This window comes from Amblyomma americanum, chromosome 4 (assembly GCF_052857255.1).
Source record: "Amblyomma americanum isolate KBUSLIRL-KWMA chromosome 4, ASM5285725v1, whole genome shotgun sequence".
NCBI classification, from domain to species: Eukaryota; Metazoa; Arthropoda; class Arachnida; order Ixodida; family Ixodidae; genus Amblyomma; species Amblyomma americanum.
This window is the reverse complement of record NC_135500.1, coordinates 178,913,589-178,937,433: the sequence shown is the minus strand read 5'-3', so window position 1 is coordinate 178,937,433 and position 23,845 is coordinate 178,913,589. Positions and strand designations below refer to the sequence as shown.

The following is a 23,845-nucleotide window of genomic DNA, read 5'->3' as shown; positions in this document are numbered from 1 at the left end:
GAGTCTTTTACTGTGTCTGCTGCCTTTTGCTACAATAGCTTTCCACAGCAAAAAAAGATTCCAGCCTCACCATGCCCAACAGTAGCACAAAATTTGACTTGCAGAAAAATGAAATGCTTTGGACAAAGTAGAACTCCTGGGTACAGGCCAGAGGGGAAAAAGAAAACAAGCAAGATCTCAGACTAAGGCAGCAGGAATTTAATACAACTGCACTTCGTACCAAGTACAATCATGTATGGAAACAGGTGCACAATTATTTTAAATCAGATTCACTGTACAGCAGGAAGCAAGCCCAATGGCATGCAAGTTGGCCAGCTACTTTTTATCGATGATATAAATTCAAGTGACTATATATGATTAACCTACTTCGAGGTGTAATAGGGAACGAAACCAGAAAAATCCCCTAAAAAAAGGGGGGGGGGGGGGGGGGCTCTAACGAGGTTAGAGGTCACGAAGGAGACGCTGCAGTGCTTAATTACGGATACCATGGCACGTGGCTCACTTGATGCTGGCAACAGGTTAATTGCAGACAGCTCGCGGCAGGCAGCACAGCAGTGCGAACTGTGCCGGACGCTTTCCGTCGAAGTATCAAATTAACCGTTCTGTCACCTCCGCAACACAATCCTTACATCTCACGTCGCTACATGCCTGAGAAACTAAAGACCTGCATCGCTGCAGCTACGAAGGCGGATTCCAAGAATTGGCCAGCGTTACGTAGAGCGGGAGCATAAGATGATTTACTTGTGATCAGCGGCTTACCTTAGTTGAAGGCCACACGACGCTTAGCACGACAAACCTCAAGCAGTACGAAGTTCAGTTTCTTGTTCGTCTCGCTCACGATGTGGCCACGACCGTGGCGCAACGCTCGACGTGGCCCTGACCGGAATCGGCTGCTTTGACAGCAGCACGCTACGCCTACCGCACTGACACTTTCTCCTGAGGTGCTGTGTGATCGAAGCTAGAAAGTGAGTCTTAGAGCGGACTCCAGCAGCGCGTCGCTCCGGATTATAGCCAGCTTGCACCACGCTAACCTCGCGTACTACATCAGTTAATTCCGTTACGCACACGAACCAAGAACCAAGAGCCTTCGCACCTCTACAACCCTACCGCTTCGGTCACCTCCGTCAGACTCCGTCGGCAACCCCACCGCGACACGCCAGCAGCCGCTGAATGAGAAAAGCGGAAAAGCAAAACACAAAACGTCGAAACTTGCGGGAAAACCCAACGCTATCCAACGCCAATGCGACTGCGTCGACTGCGTTGATCACTCCATATTGCGCTCGATGTGAGCTCCAGTTGCTTTAACCCTGTTTTAGGCAAGTAGCTGCTGACATCTATTAAAGTGCCGGTAAAGGATAAATCATTGCCTTTATGAGCCTTGCCTCCGAGACGCTGTGTTAGGGTTGTGGTGTAAAGTGGACATACGAGAGTGCTGTGCGACGAAAGTTAAACTCAAGAAAAAATATATAAACAAAAGTACCGTACTTTGCCAATATTTTAGAGCAGATTTAACATGTGATTCAAAATGCTGACGACCGCAAGGAAGACTGCTTTCATAGCTGGGAGATATGTCGTCTGCTTCAATTCGACGTGATTTCGGAGCTCTCTGTATAGCAACCCTATCTAGTAACGTTGCTCAACTTTACTAGACGTTGCTGTAGAGCACTATGCCCTACGGGCCCTTTCAGTGTGCAGACACACCACACAGCTCTGTTACAGTGAATTAGAACGTATACAGTGGCTCGAGCGGAGGCCCGGCTCACCGCCGCGTGCCTCCTTCGGGAGAAAGTAGCGCGGCGCTGTCGTCGCCCGCACTTGAAGCGAGCGCGCTCGTCGTCTGCTACTGCGCATCGCTTCGCATTGCTTTCGTCGCGGCACCTCGCCTCTTTCGTGCCTTATTCTGCCTCAGTGTCTTGATGATGCCGCCCAAGCGGCGGTTAAACCACTGTTACGCGCCAGGCTGCACAACTGGGTACGCAAGGACAGCCCAAGAGCGGAAGTTATCTCTTTTCAAGGCTCCCGAAGATGAAACCCAAAGGCTTGTTTGGCAGGGAAATCTGCGCAGGCATGACAGGCCGCTTGGCCCCGATTGTGCAGTTTGCGAACTCCACTTTGAACCGCACCTCATTTTGAGGGATTATGTCCACGTTATAGATGGAAAGGAAGTCAGATACCCGAGGGGGGCTGCAAAGCTCGCCCCTAATGCACTTCCAACCCTTCTCCCGAACTTGCCCGCCTATTTGAGCAAGACAACTCCGACTCCAGGGCTCCAAAGAAAAAGACGGCAGCAAGAGGAGCCATGCGATACCAGATGTAAAGTTGGCCGCTCGGACCGCGATCGAGAGAGAGATCATGGTGCGGCCGTTGCAGTGGGCAACGAAGAATGCGAAGGTGTTGCCGCAACGGAGAAAGTTGTTAATGTCGCCGACCTGCGTGGACTCACACCTCCTTCGAAATCTTGGGCGCTGCATGAGTTCCCTGGATTTACCGGAGTGTGCTACGTGTGCTGTGCACTAAATGCTGCGACGAATGAAATTACTGTCGCAAGAGCAGTATTTTTCGACACTGAGAACAAAAGCACTGTGACGTGCAAGGTGCATCTTTTGGGCAAGCTAGTAGAAGAGAGTAATATTGTGTCATTTCAACAAGCTGAAGATGTCCTAAGGAGGGCAGCTAGCATTCCGATTTGTTGCGGAACAGCAGAAGTGTCGTCGTTATCGTTCGAATTGACGAAAGGTCTTTTTGCACAAACGGAAACTAATGGAGGCATCTATTTCAGCGTGAACTGCATTGGGAAAGCACCAAAAGAAGGTGAGCACAAGCTGAGCACAACTGTTCTGCTAAGGTTTAATTTGAGGGAGAAAAAGTGTATTTAGCGCAACACAGCTCTTGTCTCGACCTGTATACCGAAGGCACTGTGTTCTCTATTGCGCTAAAAATTTTCCACCCTCAAATATGAACGAATTAACTTGCCGTCAAATTAGCACCGCTCAACTTAGTTTGTGACATGACTTTAACAGGTTCAGTGAAATTTTAAGGCAATTCGTCATTTATAGTGCATGCGTCAAGGTATCTAATTGTAAAGAATAATTCCGCGTTGCGTCTAGCTGGAATAGCTTTAAAAAAATCTCAGTCTCGCTGGCAGCAGTCACCGTTTATTTTATTCCATTTCAGAAGAGTGTGTGTGTGTGTGTGTGTGTGTGTGTGTGTGTGTGTGTGTGTGTGTGTGTGTGTGTGTGTGTGTGTGTGTGTGTGTGTGTGTGTGTGTGTGTGTGTGCGTGCGTGCGTGCGTGCGTGCGTGTACATGTGTTTGTATGTGCGCGCGTATGGGGGGGGGCGGTGGGCGCGTGCATGCATGCGTGCATGCGCGCACGTTGATTGTGAGATTGTTTTTTTTTTGGGGGGGGGGAAGCAAATGGCGCAGTATCTGTCTCATATATCGTTGGACACCTGAACCGCGCCGTAAAGGAAGGGATAAAGGAGAGAGTGAAAGAAGAAAGAGGAGCCGTAGTGCAGGGCTCCGGAATAATTTCGACCACCTGGGGATCTTTAACGTGCACTGACATCGCACAGCACACGGGCGCCTTAGCGTTTTGCCTCCATAAAAACGCTAAGGCACCCGTGTGCTGTGCGATGTCAGTGCACGTTAAAGATCCCCAGGTGGTCGAAATTATTCCGGAGCCCTCCACTACGGCACCTCCTTCTCCCTTTCTTCTGGCACTCCCTCCTTTATCCGTTCCCTCACAGCGCGGTTCAGGTGTCCAACGATATATGAGACAGATACTGCGCCATTTCCTCCCCCCCCCCAAAAAAAAACACAATCTCACAATCAACGTGGGCGCATGCACGCACACATGCACCCCCCCCCCCCCCCCCCCCCATACGCGTGAGAAGGATCCGAAAGTGTTCGAGTAGGCTCTTGTAATACATAGCATTTATGTCTGTGAGGTGTTTTGATTCCTACCTAAAAAATTACATTGTCTTTTTCCAGGGCAACCTTGCTTACGTTGCAAGTATCTACGTAAATCTCTGCAAACAAGAAAATGTCGCCTGCAGAAAAAGGTTCCCAAGCCTAGTTGCGAGACATCCCACCGACTACTAGCTGCAAATATGAAGATCAAGAGGCTAGAATCCAAAGTTGAGACCTTGAGCGAAAGCATTTCAAGGATGGAAAATGAAACTGCAGCCACAAGCGAGAAAATTCTGCAAGACAGGTTAAACACTTGTCTCCAAAGCAGCAACTGGCTGTAAGGCAATGTTTTGAGGCAGCGAAGCGAAAGAACACACGAGGAATGAATTTCAGCAAGGAATGGATGCTCGAGTGTATTCTGCTAAAAATGCGTAGTCCCAAGCTCTACAATTACATTCGGAGACAAAACATTTTAGTACTTCCAGGAAAGACGACAATACGGAAGTACACGTCAAACTACATGGGTAGCTTTGGATTTAATGAAAAGATGCTTGAAACATTAAAACAAAAGACATCAGGGATGCACCCCTTCAAGTGCCATGGGGGCTTAGTAATTGACGAGATGAAACTCGCGGAGCATCTAGCTCTCTGCTGACACAGCGGGTGAAGTTGCTGGTTTCGTCGATCTCGGGCCCTACACACCAAAAGGAGAAAAGCATGTCCTTTCCAATCATGGCCTCGTGGTGACGTTTGTGCCTCTAACTGGAAGGTGGACCCAGATCTTGGGCACATTTGCGACAGACACCAACGTGAAAGGACATTTATTGTCAAAAACCGTTCTCGAAGCTCTCATGCTAGCAGAAAAAGCAGGATTATTTGTTAATTACGTAACTTGTGATGCGGCACCCTGGAACCGCAAGATGTGGAAAATAATGGGGATAAAAGGAAATTCACCGCAAATATCGGGAAAAAGGATGCACCCAGTGGACGATACAAGATTCGTCCATTTTTTCTCCGATTTTCCTCATTTGGTGAAAAATATTCGCAATAGACAGCTACAATCAAGCTTCAACACACCAGATGGAATGGTATGCATACTTCTGCATTAGAGAAGAGCATTTTGTGCATTTTTATCAGTTGCATATAATATGCAAGTTTTTTAATAACTACTAAGTATGTGCTTTTACTTCAGGTATCACTGGAGCCACTTTGGAAAGCTTTAGAAGCTTGACTCCAATAATGTCACCATGAAGGCAATGCCTCGGCTAACTAGGACACATTTCGAGCCAAACAACTTTGAAAAAATGAGAGTCGCCTATACTTTTCATTTATTCAGTTCTGAGTCATTGAGAGGCCTTCAGCTCTTCAAGGCACAAGTAGAAACCAACTGTGGAAAAATTCATGCAACACAAAAAATTTTCAGGTTTGTACTTCGAATTTTTATATAATATACCTATATATGAACTGATGCTTCGAAGGTGTCTTTGAAACTTAAATTTATTGCTGTGATTTCCATCCTTAAGTTTTCAGTCTAATGGTATTTTCACTGGAAACTGTTTTCTTCTTGATTTTTATTTATGCTTTCTGTTTGTTTTCTTGTGCAGGAGAATGCAGTCACTGCAGATCGAAATCATGACGTCACGCTTCCCTGCCGAAGCCCTGAAGCCAAATTCGCCGAAATTACGAGAGCTTGAGGATTTTTTAGATTTCTTAAACCAGTGGTAGAAACGTGCAGACACAAAACACTTTTTAAGTTCCTCAACAACGGAAGGCCTCAGAGTGTCGATCAACAGCACTTTAGAGCTTCTGAAATATCTTAGTTCCGAGGTAGGATACACTTATATCATGACATATCGTTTTAGCCAAGACAAAATTGAAAACTTGTTCGGCATCGTGAGGCAATCAACAGGTTGCAATGCGCAATGCCCACCTGTTGCGCCGCCAAGTGCATGAGGAGAGCAGCAAAGTCCTCGGGAAAGACTTTTAAAAAATAAGGGTCCATTGCATCGCTATGGGACGGCACTAGCAGACGATAAAAACGTCGCTACACACAGTACGTACGGAACCTCGTCTGCTCAGCTCTGTGTCGTCCCTTTGCGCTAGCGTCGCCAACTCTGCTCTTTGTTGTGATGTACGTTGTCGCACTCTAAGGCCAAGTTATACAATCAATGAGGGATAAAGTTAAGAATGAATAGGTGGAAACCTTCATTAGGCAGCGGACTTTGCAGTGCACCATTTTACCGAATTATGTTTAGACCGAACCGGAGCGAGGGCGAGGCCACAATCTGTTGAGGTTCCGTCGGTGTTCTGCTGGTTCGCATTAGCGCGTCCAAAAGGTATATGGTATTGCTTTTTCGACGGAGCGTATCAAGTACTCTTTCGTGCTGTAGCAAATTATGCCTGAATGGGCTGTTATTCGTGTGATGCTTGGCAGAGTTCACTTCAAACTGCGCTTGTCACATCCGCTGCTGCATTCGTCTTTCTCGTCAGTCGTTTCTCTCGTGCTGTGTAGGTGAAACGTGGCTGTGCTATTGAGCTAGATTAAAAGCACGTGTGGAAGGTAAATTACACACTAAAGCGATAAACATCACCTGCCGTCGATGAGAAGAGACATCGTCCGCCACCAACCCGAAACTGAAACAGCGGCAGTTCGAGTTTCAGGGATTCCGCGCCATTGTCTTTTCTTAGCAACACGAAAATTTGTTTTTAAGATGACCTATAGACTCATCGTCATTCCACTACTTCCCCTAATTACGCTTGTAAGACAAGAACCAGATCAGAAAATAGTGTTTAATGCACGTACACCTTTGCCGCGGCATGGTGATACCTGTATGTCTTTTTACTTCGGTTTCTCTGAAATTACAGGGTTCCCCAAACGATGCTCACATTTCTCGCTTGTTCCCTTCATATAACAGCAGATATTACACGAAAACAACACAAATAACTGAGAACGAAGGCGCGAAAGACGCGACTTTTTGAATTGAAATGTACAGGAGACCCAGCACTTCCGGGACATGCCACCCAACTTCCGGTGGCTTCACTTGCGCCCACTTCAGGAAGCGGGAATGCGGCATCCAGCCACCTAGTGGAGTTCAGTGGGTGCCTCTATGCAGAGTACGGTGGCGCTGGCATCGAGGGAGCCGGAGCTTCCTCTTGCTAGAAAGTTTCCTTCCACCATCCCTTGCTAACTGACGTGGAAGGCGGCGCGCTTGCTTTTAATGGATGGTTTGGTTTATGGGAGATTGACGTCCCAAAGCGACTCAGGCTATCAGGAACGCCGTAGTGAAGGGCTCCGGAAATTTCGACCACCTGGGGTCCTTTAACGCGCACTCACATCGCAGAGTACAGGGTCCTCTAGAATTTCGCCTCCATCGAAAGTCAACCGCCGCGGCCCGGATCGAACCCGCGAACTTCGGGTCAGCAGCCGAGCGCCATAACCTCTAAACCACCGCTGCGGCGGTGATTTGAATGGAGTGAATGGAGCAGTGGTTCTGCAGTTTAGCTTTGCACAATCATTTGCGAACGACAATGACGGAGCGCCTACGTACGGCAGCAGCACAGAAGCGTCGAAAAGTTGTCTGCTGCTCGTGTGCGGCTCTTGAGGCGCAACTGCAGCTCAAGAACCACATTCACATTACGAGGACGCATGCACAGGGACGAATGAAGTGTGTGTTTCGGTCCGTGTGTGTGTCTTATTAATGTGAATGGGATTCTTGCGTTGCTATTATGTCTCAAGTATGCAAACAGCTCGCCCTAAGGCTCGTTTTAGTGCGCGGCTTGCTGCAGCTCCTCTCATAAAAAAAAAATCGACTTGGGTAAAGGGAAGCCTTGTGGTTCTTGTGGTAAACAAGGGATAAAATAATAACATATATAAATATCAATAAAATATTAAAGAAGAGTGCCCACGCGTCTGCGAAGTGATATGCAAAGAGTACCCCAGGCCGCTGAAGGGACCCATTAACGATATCGCGTCATACCCTGAAAGTGGATGCGACACTATTATAACCAATTTCGGTTTAAAGCGAATTGCAATGAATCGGTTTCACATCCAGTTGGTTCCAGTTAGTTCCAATGGTGTGCAGAAATTAGTTGGTTCCAACTTGAACCAATTTCGTTTTCTCTCAGGCTGCAGGAGGACACGCTGCCTTTTGCCAGCGTTTTTATAATTGAACTGAACTTATGAGAACTGCATATGCTTTTAGGAACGTGAAGTCACGCAAACAAGCCTGCATCACGCAGAAGAGACATAAGCTCAACACATATGTATACAGCGAACACTTTTTCTCCCACTTATATACTCCACTGATGGGACCCTCCTGCTGAAGCCAGTGGCACTCATCGGTTTAGCGAAGTTATATCATTTAATCCCGCCCTCTGTGGTGGTGGTAATGAGGAAGATAATTCAGCAGATACAGCTGCTAATTTCGTTTTACAAAAAACCTAATTATTTAACTGTTCTATGTTAAGGAGAGCAATATGCAGGTCCCAGTCAAGGCAATCATTGACTTCCAATTTGACCTGGCATTTGGAAAACTTCCAGTTGCATATATAGAACCAATTGGAACACCCAGTCGCACCTTCCAATTGGCTAAGAAGCTGTTGGATTTATGCAACTGTTTTTGAAAATTACATTTTGTGACAATTGATGTCATCTCTCCGAATAAGATTATTCAATTGAGAGACAAGGCTACAATTGGAATTGTAGAAACCATTTGTAATGACGAATTCCAATCTGCAAAAACACTTGGATAATTCAACAGAATCAAATAACTGGATTGCCACTAGATTTAATATCCAATTTTCTAACTCCTTTCCTTTGGAACCAATTGAGTATATGAGTATACGCTGTGAGTATATGGTTTTATGATGAAATAAAATTGGGATTCTCAATTGGAAGCAATTGTTTCTTTTTTATTTAGCAATAGCCACACTTAAGTTTGGCAGTTTTTCAAAAACGGCCACTTTTGCATCTTTCGTCGGTGCTAAACAACTATATAATGCTACGGAAGATTGGCGATCCAGCCCCGAGAAGTAGGCACGCACCTATTAATTTCACCACTCCAATTCTAAACATCATAATGCACGCTAGCCTGGGATCATCTTGCTAATAGTTTTTCGCTTCTTCTTTGCCACTTATATGAGGCGCAAGATCGACAGCTTACGTCTTGTGCATCATGGGAAATACGGTTACTGGAGATTAATTACAGCCTTAATAGAGCCCATTGTATTGTGGGATTTGGAGTAGTTATGGCTGAGGGTTAGCTCTTTTCTGAACATTTTTTTTACACATTTCAGCTGCTGTTGAAACTCTATCTATACTTTTCAACATTACGCAAAACATCGATCGAATGACAAGACATTTGAGCAATTCATCTCTAGGCATATCATCTCAAGCTCAAGTCCGAGCTGTTTTCCAGATGGCGAGTCCTCGGGCAGCCTGCGGCCGTTTTTTGATGGAGACGGAACGAAAAAGGCGCCCGTGTGCAAACGTTTTATTTTGTTGTTGATTGCACGCATAAGCGAAAGCCAGAATCCATTCAGAGCTCCACATGAATAAAAAGAAAAGAAAAATAAACTAAGTCTTCAAAGCGCTTTAGGTAACAATCTTAACTTGCTTTGTTTCTTTTTGTTCTGAAGTCAACACGTGACCTCAAATATCCTCTGCCATTTTGCAGCGCTAGCTGTTATAGTCCGTAGCATACCGGTTTCGCGTAGTCGGCGTTGGCGTCCATCGAGACAGGAGACTTCTTCCTCTTCTTCCTTTTAAAACATGGCACTTGCCTCGCGGCCAAGCGGCCAAACGCCTTGAAGCGCCTTTCAGGAAAACGTCCTGAAATTCATCAAGTTCTTCCGCACCGGTTTCGATCGCACTTCACATGATGTTGTTGGCGACTTCAACGTCGACATCATGAAGTGCACGCAGGTCGCCGTCGACGGCGTCGCGTCAAAGGGGTTCACTCTTGAAACCAATACAACGCCGTCGACTATATATCACAAAAACACGTGCACCGAGCTGCGGTTCATCAGGCCGTGCAGGGAAAAATTGAGTACGCCCATACGCACACATTTCCATGACCCCAAAGCAGGCAGAATTAGAATGCAGGACTCGGAAAAGTGCAAAGAGCCATTGAACGAAATGGCCGAAAAGGAATATTACGCGCTGTCGTAATTTAATAGCGCACCAGGAACCCACCATCATTATCATAAACATTGTCGTTTACTAGCTTTCACGCGGCAAGCTATGTAGACGTCCAGGAGGCTTAAATAGTATATGCGACCGAAGTAAGCGGTCCTCCTCCTCATGGGCAGCACGAAAAGGCGAGGGCGAACACACAAAGGAAGGCAGGACAGGCGCTCTGCAAACTGACCGACAAGCCCAAACTAAGATTCTCGTTCCTGCGCCTCACAACAACTCGTTATGCATTGCTGCATAATGCACGTGCAACGCGCAGGTGCCCCAAGAAGAAAAAAGAAGAGTGCGAATTCAACTACACCTTGGCCAATCCCCCCGCGTGGGTATGTGCCATATACCTGGGGTGAAGAAGAAGAAGAAGCAGAACACGTCTCGGCAGGTAAGGAGCCTTTGTATGTTCTTTATTATTCCAGGTGGTCAAAAGCGGTGAATTGGCACTCATCATCTCGGGAACGGCATCACGCGATAATGTGCCTCAGGATGCCGTCGTCTGTTGCTAGCTGCGTCGAAAGGAACGCGATGTGCAGGGTGCGGCGCAACAATGACGTCTGCTTTCGGATAACCTGTGGATTTCGGTACAAAAAGAGGAAGGGTTTTAACTTCGTTGAACCGAGCAGACGTGCGAAAGCGTGCGTTTAGCCTGGTAGGCTCATGGTTTTGCTTTGCTGGGTCGTCGCCACGTCTTGTGACGATATTAGACTCTGATTAAGCTCCGATATAGATTAAGCTGATCTTATCTGTTCGTGCCCCAAGTGGAAGTCGATGACAACGACGACATGCAGTGCACAGCGCGAGAGTGTATTGCAGTTTAACACGAGGCGTGATCGGCTGCGGCGACAGCATAATGCTCTCGTGCAGTGGCCAGCGAAGCTGAACCGTTCGCGCCTGCGCTGGCTTGAAACCCAGTGGCGGCAATATTTAATTTCCGCAACCTCAAGGTCAAGGACGGTAAAAGTTTTTAGTTGGGTTCAACCCCGTGCAGTAGTGTTTTCGCACTAATGTATGTATTTCGTCATCTGCCACTTCCCCAACCCGCCGCGGTGGCTCAGTGGTTGGAATGCTCGGCTACTGATCCGGAGTTCCCGGGTTCGAACCCGACCGCGGCGGCCGCGTTTCGGTGGAGGCGAAACGCTAAGGCGCCCGTGTGCTGTGCGATGTCAGTGCACGTTAAAGATCCCCAGGTGGTCGAAATTATTCCGGAGCCCTCCACTACGGCCCCTCTTTCTTCCTTTCACTCCCTCCTTTATCCCTTTCCTTACGGCGCGGTTCAGGTGTCCAACGATATATGAGACAGTTACTACGTCATTTCCTTTCCCCAAAAACCAATTATTATTATTATTATTACTTCCCCATAAGGTCTATGTCCTCTAAGAAGTTCAGAAGGAGCTCGATATACCGCGCGCCTTTCAGTTCGTGATCTCTGAGGCAGTCCAAGCCCTATAACGGCTCATCCCATTTTCTCGGGTTGCCCAGCAATGTTAGGCGCTCGTCAAGAAATCTAGGTGGACCCACGAAACACGTACGATTTTGAAGGTGCCACCCACTACATTTGCGGGGTATACGACGACCTTTAGCAACTTTTAAATTTTGCGTATAATTTGAGGTTACATACTCTCGCAAACGACCTTCGAACATTTATGAAGAGAAAGGTGCGGTTGGACTCATAACCATTAAAATAAAAATGACAGGGAAAGTGAAAGTGACAGGGAAGCATTTATAGGGTAGGTGCAGCAGAAAAAAAAAACACAAGACAACGGGCTTGAGCGATCCGGATAGAGTTTCGCGAGCTCATAGGTGTACCAGCACAAGTATAGAACCTGTTCCTCTCACAGATCTCACGAGCCGACGACTTGTCCACCTTAATCCACCGCACTTACCTGCACTGTGACGCTTCTTACGAACGAGCGTACCGCCGGACGACTCATGCGTCTGGTTTAATGTATAGGCTAAGATTTATTTTTTATAGGCTAAGATTTAAGTTATTTAGCCGGCGAAGCGAGCTGTGCTTAGCCCTGTTTAGCTGCTCATTTTCTATCCATGTTCTCACTCAGCGCTACGGTGATAATTGCAGGATGAAGCGGAAGATCCGGTTAACTCATTGGCCTCGACGTGTCACGATCTTAAAATGGCTGACTGCAGCCTTGGCGGTCTTCGTCGTTTGGTTCGTCTCGGAGCGATGCGGGAGGTCCCGCCCGGTGAGAATGCAGCATATGACACAAATTTCCTTCATAAATTTTGCATGCCACTGCATGACATTTTACAGCAAAAGCTGTTATGAGGGGTCGTCTTCGGCGGATGTTGACGGTGTTTACCGTCCACGTCTGGTTGCCTGTCATCCCGTGACCAGCGTCAATCAATCAATCAATCAATCAATCAATCAATCAATCAATCAATCAATCAATAAATCAATCAATCAATCAATCAATCAATCAATCAATCAATCAATCAATCAATCAATCAATAAATTTATTTCTTCCTCACAAAAAGATTAGCGGAGGACGAGGAGGGCTCGAAGAAAAAGTGGAAGTTTCCACTTGACGAGCTTCGGGCCCCCTATTTATGAGGCATATACAGTGGAAGATTAAGAAACATACATCTTTATACATTAGAAAGTTTAAACGTCAGTATGTGTAATATGCAATACAAAAATAATATACTAATTTTTGAGCCACAAATAAAGGTCAGTATGTACAAGGGAGGCAGCCACGGTAGCACACCAATTCTACAAGAGAATTTCCAAAATACATAAAACAATTTCATACACGCTCACTGTCGCGTTTCAAAGGACTTAAGCATATTGTTGGTAATGGTGCTTATGTTAATTCCTTGACAATGTAGGTGGTTTAGTAGGGTCGGTAGGGCATGACGGAGCATTTGTTCAGATAGTCTTAAGCGTGAGTAAGGAATTTTCCAAATTAGATTAGTGCGTGTATTGTAGTGTCGTGTTTGAGGGGTCAAGTTAGCAAGTGTACGGAGAATTTCAAGCGAGTCATGCTTATATCGCTTTGCAAGGTAGAATGAGTACATATGATGGATGCGCCCTTTGCAATCGTTTTGGTAGCCCAAGTTGCTACAAAGTCTGTAGGTCTTAGGCAGCGTAGCAAAAGACGGCCTGCATCACTGCAGCAGCTTTCGTTGAGTTTAGCGCGTTATGCGGCAGAGCTTAAGCGTGCACTCGGCACTTTTTTTAGCGCTATTGTTTGAAGGTAAGCCTGTGAAGGCACTCACCTCTTATGCAGCGATGCACATATGGAGTGTTATTTCTCTCGCTCTGAACGGCAGGCTATAACTGCGCAGAATAGCGCGCGTTGCAATTAGCACATCATCACTGTCATCCGACAGGCCGCCGCGGTGGCTGAGTGGTTATGGCGCTCGGCTGCTGGCCCGAAAGACGCGGGTTCGATCCCGGCCGCGGCGGTCGAATTTCGATGGAGGCGAAATTCTAGAGGCCCGTGTGCTGTGCGATGTCAGTGCACGTTAAAGAATCCCAGGTGGCAGAAATTTCCGGAGCCCTCCATTACGGCGTCCCTCAAGGTCTGAGTCGCCTTGGGACGTTAAACCCCCTAAACCAAACGAAACCAAACGATCATCCGACAGTGTACGTCAACTTCCGGGCTAAGGCCTACAGCTCCCCCACTGTTCTCCAACTAGCACTGTACTGCGTGACAGCTGTTGCTGCTCGATGCCAGTCAATTTTTTCTGGTTCCCCACTTGACCCCACGCCCACCTCAGTTGCGCTTCCCTTGACGCTCGCGTTGTATCACCTAAAATGCAAGCTAATCTGCTAAAATGGACATTTTTTTGCATCTGGCAACTTTTAGACACGTTCGTCTGCCCCAAATGCTTGCTGCCGTTCGCAAAAACTGTCAAATGACGTCGACTGTCTGTTGTTCACGAGCGCCCGCCGAAACACATGGCTACGCCACCGTACGGAAATTGAGACAGGACTCATGCACGTGGAAGACAAGCAGGTGCCTTTGTGTGTGGTATACCGAAATCGCACTATAACTGGCAGACAAACCGCGCATGCGCCGAAATTCTCGTCGCGAGTCCTTGACGCTCTTTTTTTATGTCACAAGTGCATATAATGTGCAGGTCCCTGTATACGCAGTATAATATTTGAATTGTATTCATTATTGTATAGGCTCTGATGTACTGTATTTATTGACATTGTCATTTTCCCTGCGAATAGCAACTAGTGCGCAGCACTCTGTGTGCCTCTAATGACTTTTGCGCGATGATTTGTTTCCTCTTCCAGCAGCGTCGTCTGTTTGCCGTTGACTACAAGAGGAACACCTTCCTGCTGCGTGGCAAACCGGTGCAGATAATGTCGGGTGCCATACACTACTTCAGGGTCCTGCCCGAGCTCTGGAAGGACCGCCTCACCACCATGCAGGCGGCCGGCTTGAATACCATTGAGACGTACGGTGCCTTTTTATCATATCAGCACGAATGTGAGGCTCATCGTATATCGCACAGGATATGCGCTGCTGCGCGACAGCGCGCAGAAGCGGGGGAAGTGCATGAGATACTGAAAAACTAATCTCAGAAAGCCAGGTGACGAGGATTGCTTCGCGTATTCTTCTAGTGTTTCTGGAGCTTGCTTTCAATGCTGCTTTCACCGTTATACGAAGAAAAAAAACGTGAAAGTTTTAAATGAGAGAGATATAGGCCAGCTTTTGCTTCGTCTGTCTCTTACTACAGCGCGGGCCGGGCAATTTATTTTTATTTATCTTTTCTGCCCACACTAACCTCTGTCTCTTACTGCAGCGCAGTGAGCACAGTTTCAGCCGCAATGCGTTCAGCCGCCGACCACTTGAGCCTGGTCCTTTGCTGCGGCCCCGTCTGCCATGCACTGAAGACATGTCGTTGGCAGTCGGAAGGTGCCGCAGGCGCGGTGAACAAAGCACGCCTTTCAGCGGTACGACCGACAGACGAAAATTGGCAGGGGTTTAACTTAGTTAAAAATCGAGTAGACGTGCGAAAGCAGGTGGCCATTCTTCAGTTGTAGGGGGCACTTAACCTCCGCCTTAAGGGTATGACGTGTTACCTTTGGTTGGTTAATGCCCATATATGCAGAATTGGTCATTCTGTACTTAACATTCATAGATGGCGGCGGGTCCTCGTACCACTACCAGTGCAGTGGCGAAGCGGTTAAGCAGTGCGCCACTGCACTGGCAGGTGGCTGTTTCTATCGCAGCCACCGGTAGGAATTGTGCGGCCCATGTTGCTGAATTCCACAGCAACCTCTCGCGCAGCTGGCGCGTGGCTTCTCCGGACTTACGCGAGCTTATCCGAGTTACTAGGCGACGGCACAAGATAGTAGGTACGGTGAAGTACGTACGATGACAAGACTGTTGAAAAATAAACCAGCCAAAAGACGAAGACTGAGAAGAGACGAGGCACACACGCCAGCTGGACTAACAAGCTGCACGTGCTTTATTGAAAAGAACACGTCATGTAGGAAAACTAGTAGAGCATGCGCAGCTCGACGACCAACGCACGTGTTTTGTGCGTTGTTCGTCGTGCTGCGCATGCTCTACTATAGTTTTCCTACATGACGTGTTCTTTTCAATAAAGCAAGTGCAGCTTGTTAGTCCAGATGGCATGTGTGCCTCGTCTGTTGGCTGGTTTATTTTTGAAGACTATGTACCAACTAACCCAGATTTAAAATCTCCCGCAAGATTCTTGGTCTGTGTTGGTGATCGTATGAGTGCCTTCACACTAATAATGCATGGGAGGAGGTCGACGTATAGATATGCACCCGGTGATAAAACTCACATAGCACTCACACGTGTTCGAACCCGACCGCGGCGGCTGCGTTTTTATGGAGGCAGAACGCTAAGGCGACCGATGTCAGTTCACGTTAAAGGTCCCCAGGTGGTCGAGGTTATTCCGGAGCCCTCCACTACGGCACCTCTCTCTTCCTTTCTTCTTTCACTCCCTCCTTTATCCCTTCCCTTACGGCGCGGTTCAGGTGTCCAACGATATACGAGACAGATACTGCGCCATTTCCTTTCCACAAAAACCAATTATTATGATTATTACTCGCACGTGCGTGTGGTGTAAGCGTCGCGTGTGTCAAAGAATGGCCCTCCAGCAACGCTGGCTGGTCCGCTCGCGCAGGTATGTTGAATGGAGCAGCCACGAGCCCGAGGAAGGCCAGTTCGACTTCGAAGGGCAGCAGGACCTGGTCCGCTTCCTGTGGATCGCTCACTCCTTGGGCTTCATGGTCATCCTCCGGCCCGGCCCCTATATCTGCGCCGAACGGGACTTCGTGAGCATACAGGCCACCCACACACCATGCCGATTAATCTTTGCCGGTCCAATCTTCTAATCCTTGCGCGTAATTTCCCTCGCCTACACTGACAGGTGCCGTTGTCGAGAGTTCGACGAAATTTCTTCTGGTTCGGTACCACAATGGGAACAGAAAAATGCAGTTACTAAGCCAGAGATGACGGAATTGACGTCTAGGAGCCCGTATACGGGTTATTTGTTCACGAAGAGACGGACAGGCGGTAGTCCCGTATTTAAATGCAGAAGATGGGGTGTAGTGGTCGTGCGTAGATTGCTCCGAGTCCTCAATTCTATCACCTTTGGCTAGGTGAGTGATTCATTTGTTCATTTCCACTGAAAGGTCCTGGCGGTGAGGGGCCCGGAGTGGTTTGAGGCAGTGCAGAAGGGAAAATAGGGATAAAAATAGACTACAAGTGAAACGGGATTAATTGTTATCTCGGGACTTTGTTCTAGTTCACAGTTCACTTTAGATGCGTGTAATGCAACACATACGAATTGCACACGGGACAGTTTAAGCGACTAAGGGCCGTGTCCGGCAGCAAAGGTTATTTCTCTGATTCCATTTTTGCACCTTCACCGCCAGTTCTTGGCATTTTGATACCTTTGGTGGCGGCATGAATTGCGCGATAATTATCAGCCCTGATGACACACGCGTAGACAACTAATGGTAGCAGGTGAATGAATAATTTCGGAGAATGATGCATGATGCAACCCCTGATTAGTGTACTGTGGTATCAATAATTGCCCCACTAATGATTGAAGACAGTTATAAAATGTCCCTTTTCCCCTACAGTGGATTATTCATGCGATAAATTCTTCTGCTATCCTGACTAATTCTATTGCTTCTGGCGAAGTTTATAAAAAAGAACGCTTAAGGCCAGTTTGTCTTGAGTCGTTCTCTGGAGAGAGAGTAATGGGTTTTGAAGGAAAGGACTTCACTGTTTTGTGCGAAAAACGTACAAAATATTTCAATTTCTTTGTGAAAAAATTATGCAGCTATTCCAGGCAATTACGAAAATTAGAAAATTAAGTTCTTTTTTTAAACTGGGCAAATGTTGAAACCGAAACTGTGGCGGTTTTTTTTTGTACGATATTTGCACCTACGCGGTATATGGCCAGCCACGAAGTCCGCCAAAATGAGCCATTCTTTGTACACCGCCCCATTAGAAGGAATGCGTTCCGAATGTAAACATAGCCAGGTGCAAGGCTTGTTCAAATCTATACGAGGAAAGAGTAGCGAGCCAGTGGGAGGCTTACGGGAATGTCTCGTTTCTTTGCAAACGGAGCCCCGCACTTACTGTTTCCCGTTCTTGGCTTCCTCGCTAGTAATTTTTGATGGAGGCAAGTGGCTACGAATGAATGGATAAACGGAAGCGTCCAAGAATCTGGGAAACAAACGCTACACGAAAAGTACGAATAAGGCAGGAGTTTTCAAGCTGGGTTCTGTGGCTCCTTTGGGTTCCTTCAAGAGTGCTTCCCCAAGCGCCAAAGTCCACGGCTGGCTCTAACCCTATTTTTCATGCACCCGCTTTATTTTGGGGCTAATCATATTGTGTGGGCTTACATCGCATGGTTTAGTACGTAGCCAGCCATTATTAAATGAGTTTCGGCATTTTTATTGGGGGCTATGTTTATGCATGCTCTTTTTTTTTGCACGCATTTTAGGCAGAGAGGTACAGAATCCAGGCCTGATCAGGTCCTTCAGCACCGTTTGAAAGCTGGCCGTGTTTCGCGAGGCTAAAATACTGACTACTGAGGAGCCTTGAATTAAATAATTAGTGGCGCTGTCTAAGTGCCAAGGATTTCGCAAACAAACCACAGCAAAAAAAGAATGGCTGAAGTGGTACAACCCGGCTGAACTTAGACGAGCGGAAGCAAAGCCGGCGGTATTTATAGCGAAGAGCAGTGCGACATCATGGCTAAGTCATCGCATGAAGTCACATCAGGCGATGTGAATCTGGGCTCTAAAGGTCAAGGTCAAAGGCCACATTACCGCTGGTCAGTGGTCATGCTAGTTGGTAATAAGGAAGTAATTACTCATTGATATCCACCCAAGCGCAGCTATAAGGCTACAAAGGAAAGCTATGCTAGTTGGTAATTAGGTATACCTCCATGCCATGCTTTGTATATCATGGCTATAGCAGAATGACTAAGTCCTAGTTTTACCTTGCTAGGCTTTAAAGGTCACAGCGACGAACCGACGCTAAATCAGTAGTTGTACCTCGCGTAGTAGATATTTCGCTCTAAAAAAGCTGAAGCTGCAAGCTCCGGGTAACCTCTTTCCGAATAATGGCGGGGAAGCATAGAAACATGATTCGCTGCAGGATTTTTTTTAATATCATGAACAATGGAGTAACGGGACTAGCGTGCTCAGTGACTACAACACATGCCGCGGGGATTAAGTTTCCAAAGTCCAAATATAACCAAGGTTGCGCTATTCAGTTTTATGAAGAATAGTTTTGTTTGGTTTGTTGAGGTTTAACGTCCCAAAGCGACTGAGGCTATGAGGGACGCCGTAGCGGAGGGCTTCAGAAATTTCGACCACCTGGGGTTCTTTAACGTGCACTGAAATCGCACAGTATACACGGGCCTCTAACATTTCGCTTCCATCGAAATGAGACCGTCGCGGCCAGGATCGAACTCATGTCTTACTGGTCAGCAGCCGAATACTTCAACCACTCAGCCACCGCGGCGGCACATAACATGTGTAAGAATAAAATATAATTTTTAGATATAATTAACTGCAAAAATACCCTCGTAATAATTACTGGATGACATTGTGGTAGTTCATTTTACACGTATAAATAGCATATCACAAAATACCATCAGAATCTTAAACCGATGGTTGTGTACAAAATTTCTGCTTTAACCTCGATTTCTGTTAACATAATTTTGCTTCTAGTAAAAAAACATCTTAAATTTATTGCTGCTATGGATTTCTATTTAGTGAAATTTCTGGTGGAATTTGCGCCTCAGCAGTGTTCATAAAAATAGCGATGGTACTTCATGACTAATTTAAAGCTTTTATATTTTTCCCTGACTTTCTTATTATACTGGCGCCAACGTCAGCCCGAGTATTTTCCCTTTTGCGACGCTATAAAAAATAAAACCACCGAATTCGTTTTGTACTCACTGAAGATAAGTTTTTTCTTTTCATTGTAGGGAGGCTTCCCATACTGGTTGCTACGCCACGACCCTAATATTCAGCTGCGGACCACGGACAAAAGTGAGTACGGGGCAGCCTATGCAACCTTCACCCATATTATTATTACTTTTTTGTGTGTGGATCAGTAAACGGCATGACGTAATTTGCTTTTAATTTGCGTAAAATTTGCGTGGAAGAACCGAACTGTCACCAAAATAATAATAGTACTAATTTGAAACTTTGCTTTCAAGAAACAGAATGACAGGAGCTCATTTCGCCAAGTTTTCATGGGATCCGCTCTTTTCCAGCACATGTTTAATACGGGAGATAAGAGTGTGCTGTAGCTAATGTCTACCGCATCCAGGTGAGGCGCATTAGCTGCCTCACTCTCAGTTGGCACTTGAAAACCGCGCAGCGTAGAATGAGAAGGAGGGTGTAAGAAGCGAGAGGGAGAGAGGCACCGCAGTGGAGGGCTACAGATTAATTTTATACCACCTAACGTTGTTTAACGTGCGCTGACCTCGCACAGCGCACAGGCGTTTTTTAAGCGTGAGATGCTCTAAGCTGCGATTCTCCACTAATTAGAGCGAGCAACGATCAAACGGCTTCATTCCGAACGTGAAGCCGGACTGAGACCGAACATAAATCGAACTTATCCGAAAACCTCCGAACACTTCCATCCGCGTGGTATCCAGTGTAGAAAAAAAAAAAAAAACCTAGCAGGATTCCTACCGACCAATCGCAGGCGGAAATAGCACAGCTTTGTTTCCCGACGATAGATCACTCCGCCGTCTCCTCTCTCACGTTGTGTGTTTCAAGTTCTAACTGGTTGTCTCTCGTGCTACTGCTTTTATTCATAGTTTTCGTCATCTTTCGTCAGTTAGAGCCGACGGTACCCTGTTCAGTAGGAAGAGAAGCGGCTGTTAGCGGAGGCCCGAAAGCAGCCAGGGAGTCCGTTTGGGCGGACCAGCTTAAACATTGAGACCCGGACGTATAAAAACAAACAGGACACAGCGACGTGTACTGTTTGTCCTTATACGCCCGTGTCCAATGTCCAAGCTGTCCTGCACACACGGAATGGCACCCACTAGCTCGGAATCATGTCATTAAGCCAGGGAGGCTCTGCGCGCTGCCCAAGCCAATGAATAGACATGGATGAAAGAGGTTCCTTGATGTATGCTTGCTCGCCTCAGCCATCGAGGCACTCTAGCTTGGCCGATACCTGAGCGCCATCTATAGGACGTCTTAGAATGTGATACGCCTTTTCTCCGATGCATTTCATGCTTACATCTACTCTCGACTAAGATATAGACTACGCTTTTTCGCCCTTCGTTTCCATGGGAACGAGGCCGTCGCGGCCGGAAATCGTACCGAGCGTCCTTGCACTTAGCGCTCAGACACCTTGACCGTTGAGCCAGCGCGGGGTGATTGCTTGGGATTTCGCGTTATCAGGATCGAAACCACCAGCGAGGTGATGCTAGTTATGGCTTTAATACCAAGCTCGCTGGCTAGCGTAGAGATCACATACGTGTGTCGTCCTTTGTTCAGGGTACCTCTTCTACGCCGAGCGCTTTATGGCCAAGCTCTTCGAGAAGGTCAGACCACTTCTCATCAAGTATGGGGGACCGATCATAATGGTACAAGTAAGTGTGCCTGGTGTTCTAGGTGCTTATTTTGAAAGCGCATTTTAGAGAAGAAGGCAAGCTTTTGTCGAAACCGGCAACAACCACAATGATCGCCAACTTCGACGCGATTTTCCTGGTAATCTCTCTGCCTAGAAGCAATGAGTAAGACGGACGGCAGCATTACTCTTTGAGATCTTGTGTTGCTGGTCCGGTTGCAGTTGACACCATGAATAGCTCAAACTTCATGGCTGAAGGTTAGCAAGGGTTCATGGCGTTTGAACGCCATGAGCCCTTGCTATCTCAACATTGCGCTCATAAATTTTTCGAGCTGCTCTTGAACACCACAGAATTCTTCCCCGGCTCCAACCGGACGCGCGAAGCAGTCACACACAAAAAAGTAGCAGTGTAAACCTTGCTACGCCTAGACTATCCTATCGCAGGAATGCATGCGTGCTGAGCCGTGTTAACGCATCCGAAGGCGTTCTGCTCTCGTTCTTCTGTGGACAAAATGTTTCGCCTTACGCTTCTTTAAGCGACTGTGCTATCTGTCGTCTACCGTGGTGAAGGTCCTGCCTGTCGCTTGTGTAGGTGATCGGGTTCTCTGCGATTGTAACCATTACTTGTGGAAGCCATAGTGCTGTGCCACCACAAGGACAAGGACGTAGACGGAGTGGCGACAACACAAGTGCTCACTATCAACTGACAAAATTTATTAGAAGCACAGGATATATATATATATATATATATATATATATATATATATATATATATATATATATATATATATATATATATATATATATATATATATATATATATATATATATATATAGCGAGAGAGAGAGAGAGACCAACGGTTATATGCGCAAGACCAACTCGCCCAATTTTCAACCCTTTTGCACTTGTGGAAGGTTCCACCGTGGTCGATGCCTTTGTGCTAGGTTGTAGGAGCATAGCGTGTGAAACAGCGAGCGATATACTTTCGTGCGGCCAGTGTGCATCCGCTGATTGGTCCCCATGAAGCAGGCATGCGCCCACCTCGCCGACGCGTGGCGCTATGTGGCGCCCTCACGGTGATTCTTGTATAGAGGACCTAAGAGGGCCTACTGGGTGACTGTAGGAGGGCTGCGTACCGCGCGCCGCCTGTGCACCCACGCCGGAGGCTCTTCTGGACTTCCGCTGTCTGGTGCTACAACAGCTGCATCTTGCCGGTACTCACCTACGGGGCAGAAACGAGGAGGCTAACGAAAAGGGTTCAGCTCAAGTTAAGAGCAACGCAGCGAGCTATATGGAAAGAAAAATGATAGGTGTAACGTTAAGGGACCGGAAGCGGGCAGAGTGGGTGAGGGAACAAACGCGGGTTAATGACATCATAGTCGAAATCAAGAGGAAGGAAAACGCTTGGACAGGGCATGTAATGCAAAGGCAGGATAACCGCTGGTCCTTAAGGGTAACGGAGTGGATTGCAAGAGAAGGCAGGCGTTGCAGGCGGCAGCAGAAAGTTAGGTGGGGGTCTACAAAATTCCGACGACCTGCGGCCATGCTTACATCGGCCAAACCGGCCGCTGCTTTAACATACGCCTTATGGAACACAAGGATTCCTTTAACCAAGACCGCTCTGGCCGGTCTGATCACTGTCGGGAATGTAACCGGCTAGGGAAACGTAAGCGATGTGCGCCAAAAATTTGAGAACACTACTGTTCTTTTTACACACCATAATCAATTCACACGCGAGCTAAAGTAAGCGTATTACATCGCAAAATCAATCGACAAATGCATTAGCACCACTTCAGTCACCCTAGCAGGCAAGCCATAAAACAACTTTCCTTGATGACACTTGGTTTTGGCTCGTGTATTTCTTCTTTCTTGCCGATGTTCACTGCATTGCTTTACATCTCTTGTTGATGCAGGTGTAATCCGTTCCTGATTAAGATTCCTGGCGTGGCGTCATTGAACTTTAGTCTCTTGCTTTTTTGTATTTTCGCCTTTTTATGTACATATTGCTGTTTTTTTCCTATAAATGTGTTTTCGTCGTCTTCTCTGCGTCTTCGTCTTTTTTTCTGCGCTCGTTACCCATGTATGAGAGATTAAGAAGCTTGCAGGGGTACGGTGGCCGCAGCTGGCAAAATACAGGGTTAATTGGATATAAATGGCAGATGTCTTTGTCCCGCAGTGGACGTATTTAAACTGTTGATGATGAAATTTGTTGAAACTAAGTTTAGACAGTTCTTCACGAAAGCGTTTCTCAAATCATGATAAAGGAACGAAGCCGACCGCCGCTATAGTGTACCAGGCCACGGCGCAGACGATACGTCTGGACGCCTCTGAGGCCAGTGAGTGCCCACTGTGTTTGCGAACATGGTGTTGGTCCATGCTTGTGCCTGTCTGTTCAGGTGGAGAACGAGTACGGCAGCTACCCCGCGTGCGACTCGGGCTACATGGCGTACATGCGAGACATGACGAGGGCGCACCTGGGACGCGATGTCGTCCTCTTCACCACGGACGGCTGTTCAGACGAAATGCTCAAGTGCGGTCGTGTCGGTGGAACGCTCACCACCGTCGACTTCAGCGCACGTAAGCCTTTTGGAGTGGTGTCCAGCGTCGAATTTCCCCAGCGGCAAACTTAATAGAGCCGGATTAGACCTGTTCGTCGAGGGCATGATGCCAGTATGGTT

General features: G+C 47.1%; 2 protein-coding genes across 11 annotated transcripts in view; one reads left to right on the top strand and one right to left on the bottom strand.

The window, feature by feature from the left end:
- Window positions 1-1,285, bottom strand: part of sgl (UDP-glucose 6-dehydrogenase sgl) — a 35,076-nt gene extending 33,791 nt beyond the window's left edge. The window contains exon 1 of one of the 10 annotated variants that reach the window (XM_077662427.1): window positions 1,108-1,285. The gene's annotated coding sequence lies outside the window, so the exon portion shown is untranslated. Of the gene's footprint in view, window positions 1-759 lie in introns of all 10 variants that reach the window. The other 9 variants (XM_077662421.1, XM_077662425.1, XM_077662424.1 and 6 more) reach the window with 9 other exon arrangements.
- Window positions 1,286-1,919: 634 nt separating this feature from the next.
- The window catches only part of LOC144129927 (beta-galactosidase-like), a 35,600-nt gene continuing 13,674 nt past the window's right edge, over window positions 1,920-23,845 (top strand). Inside the window, exons 1-8 of the mRNA XM_077663986.1 lie at window positions 1,920-2,811; window positions 3,992-4,137; window positions 12,155-12,298; window positions 14,362-14,525; window positions 16,230-16,380; window positions 19,563-19,626; window positions 21,094-21,188; window positions 23,564-23,744. Of these exons, the coding sequence (XP_077520112.1) occupies window positions 1,920-2,811; window positions 3,992-4,137; window positions 12,155-12,298; window positions 14,362-14,525; window positions 16,230-16,380; window positions 19,563-19,626; window positions 21,094-21,188; window positions 23,564-23,744 (1,837 nt within the window). The remainder of the gene's footprint in view (window positions 2,812-3,991; window positions 4,138-12,154; window positions 12,299-14,361; window positions 14,526-16,229; window positions 16,381-19,562; window positions 19,627-21,093; window positions 21,189-23,563; window positions 23,745-23,845) is intronic.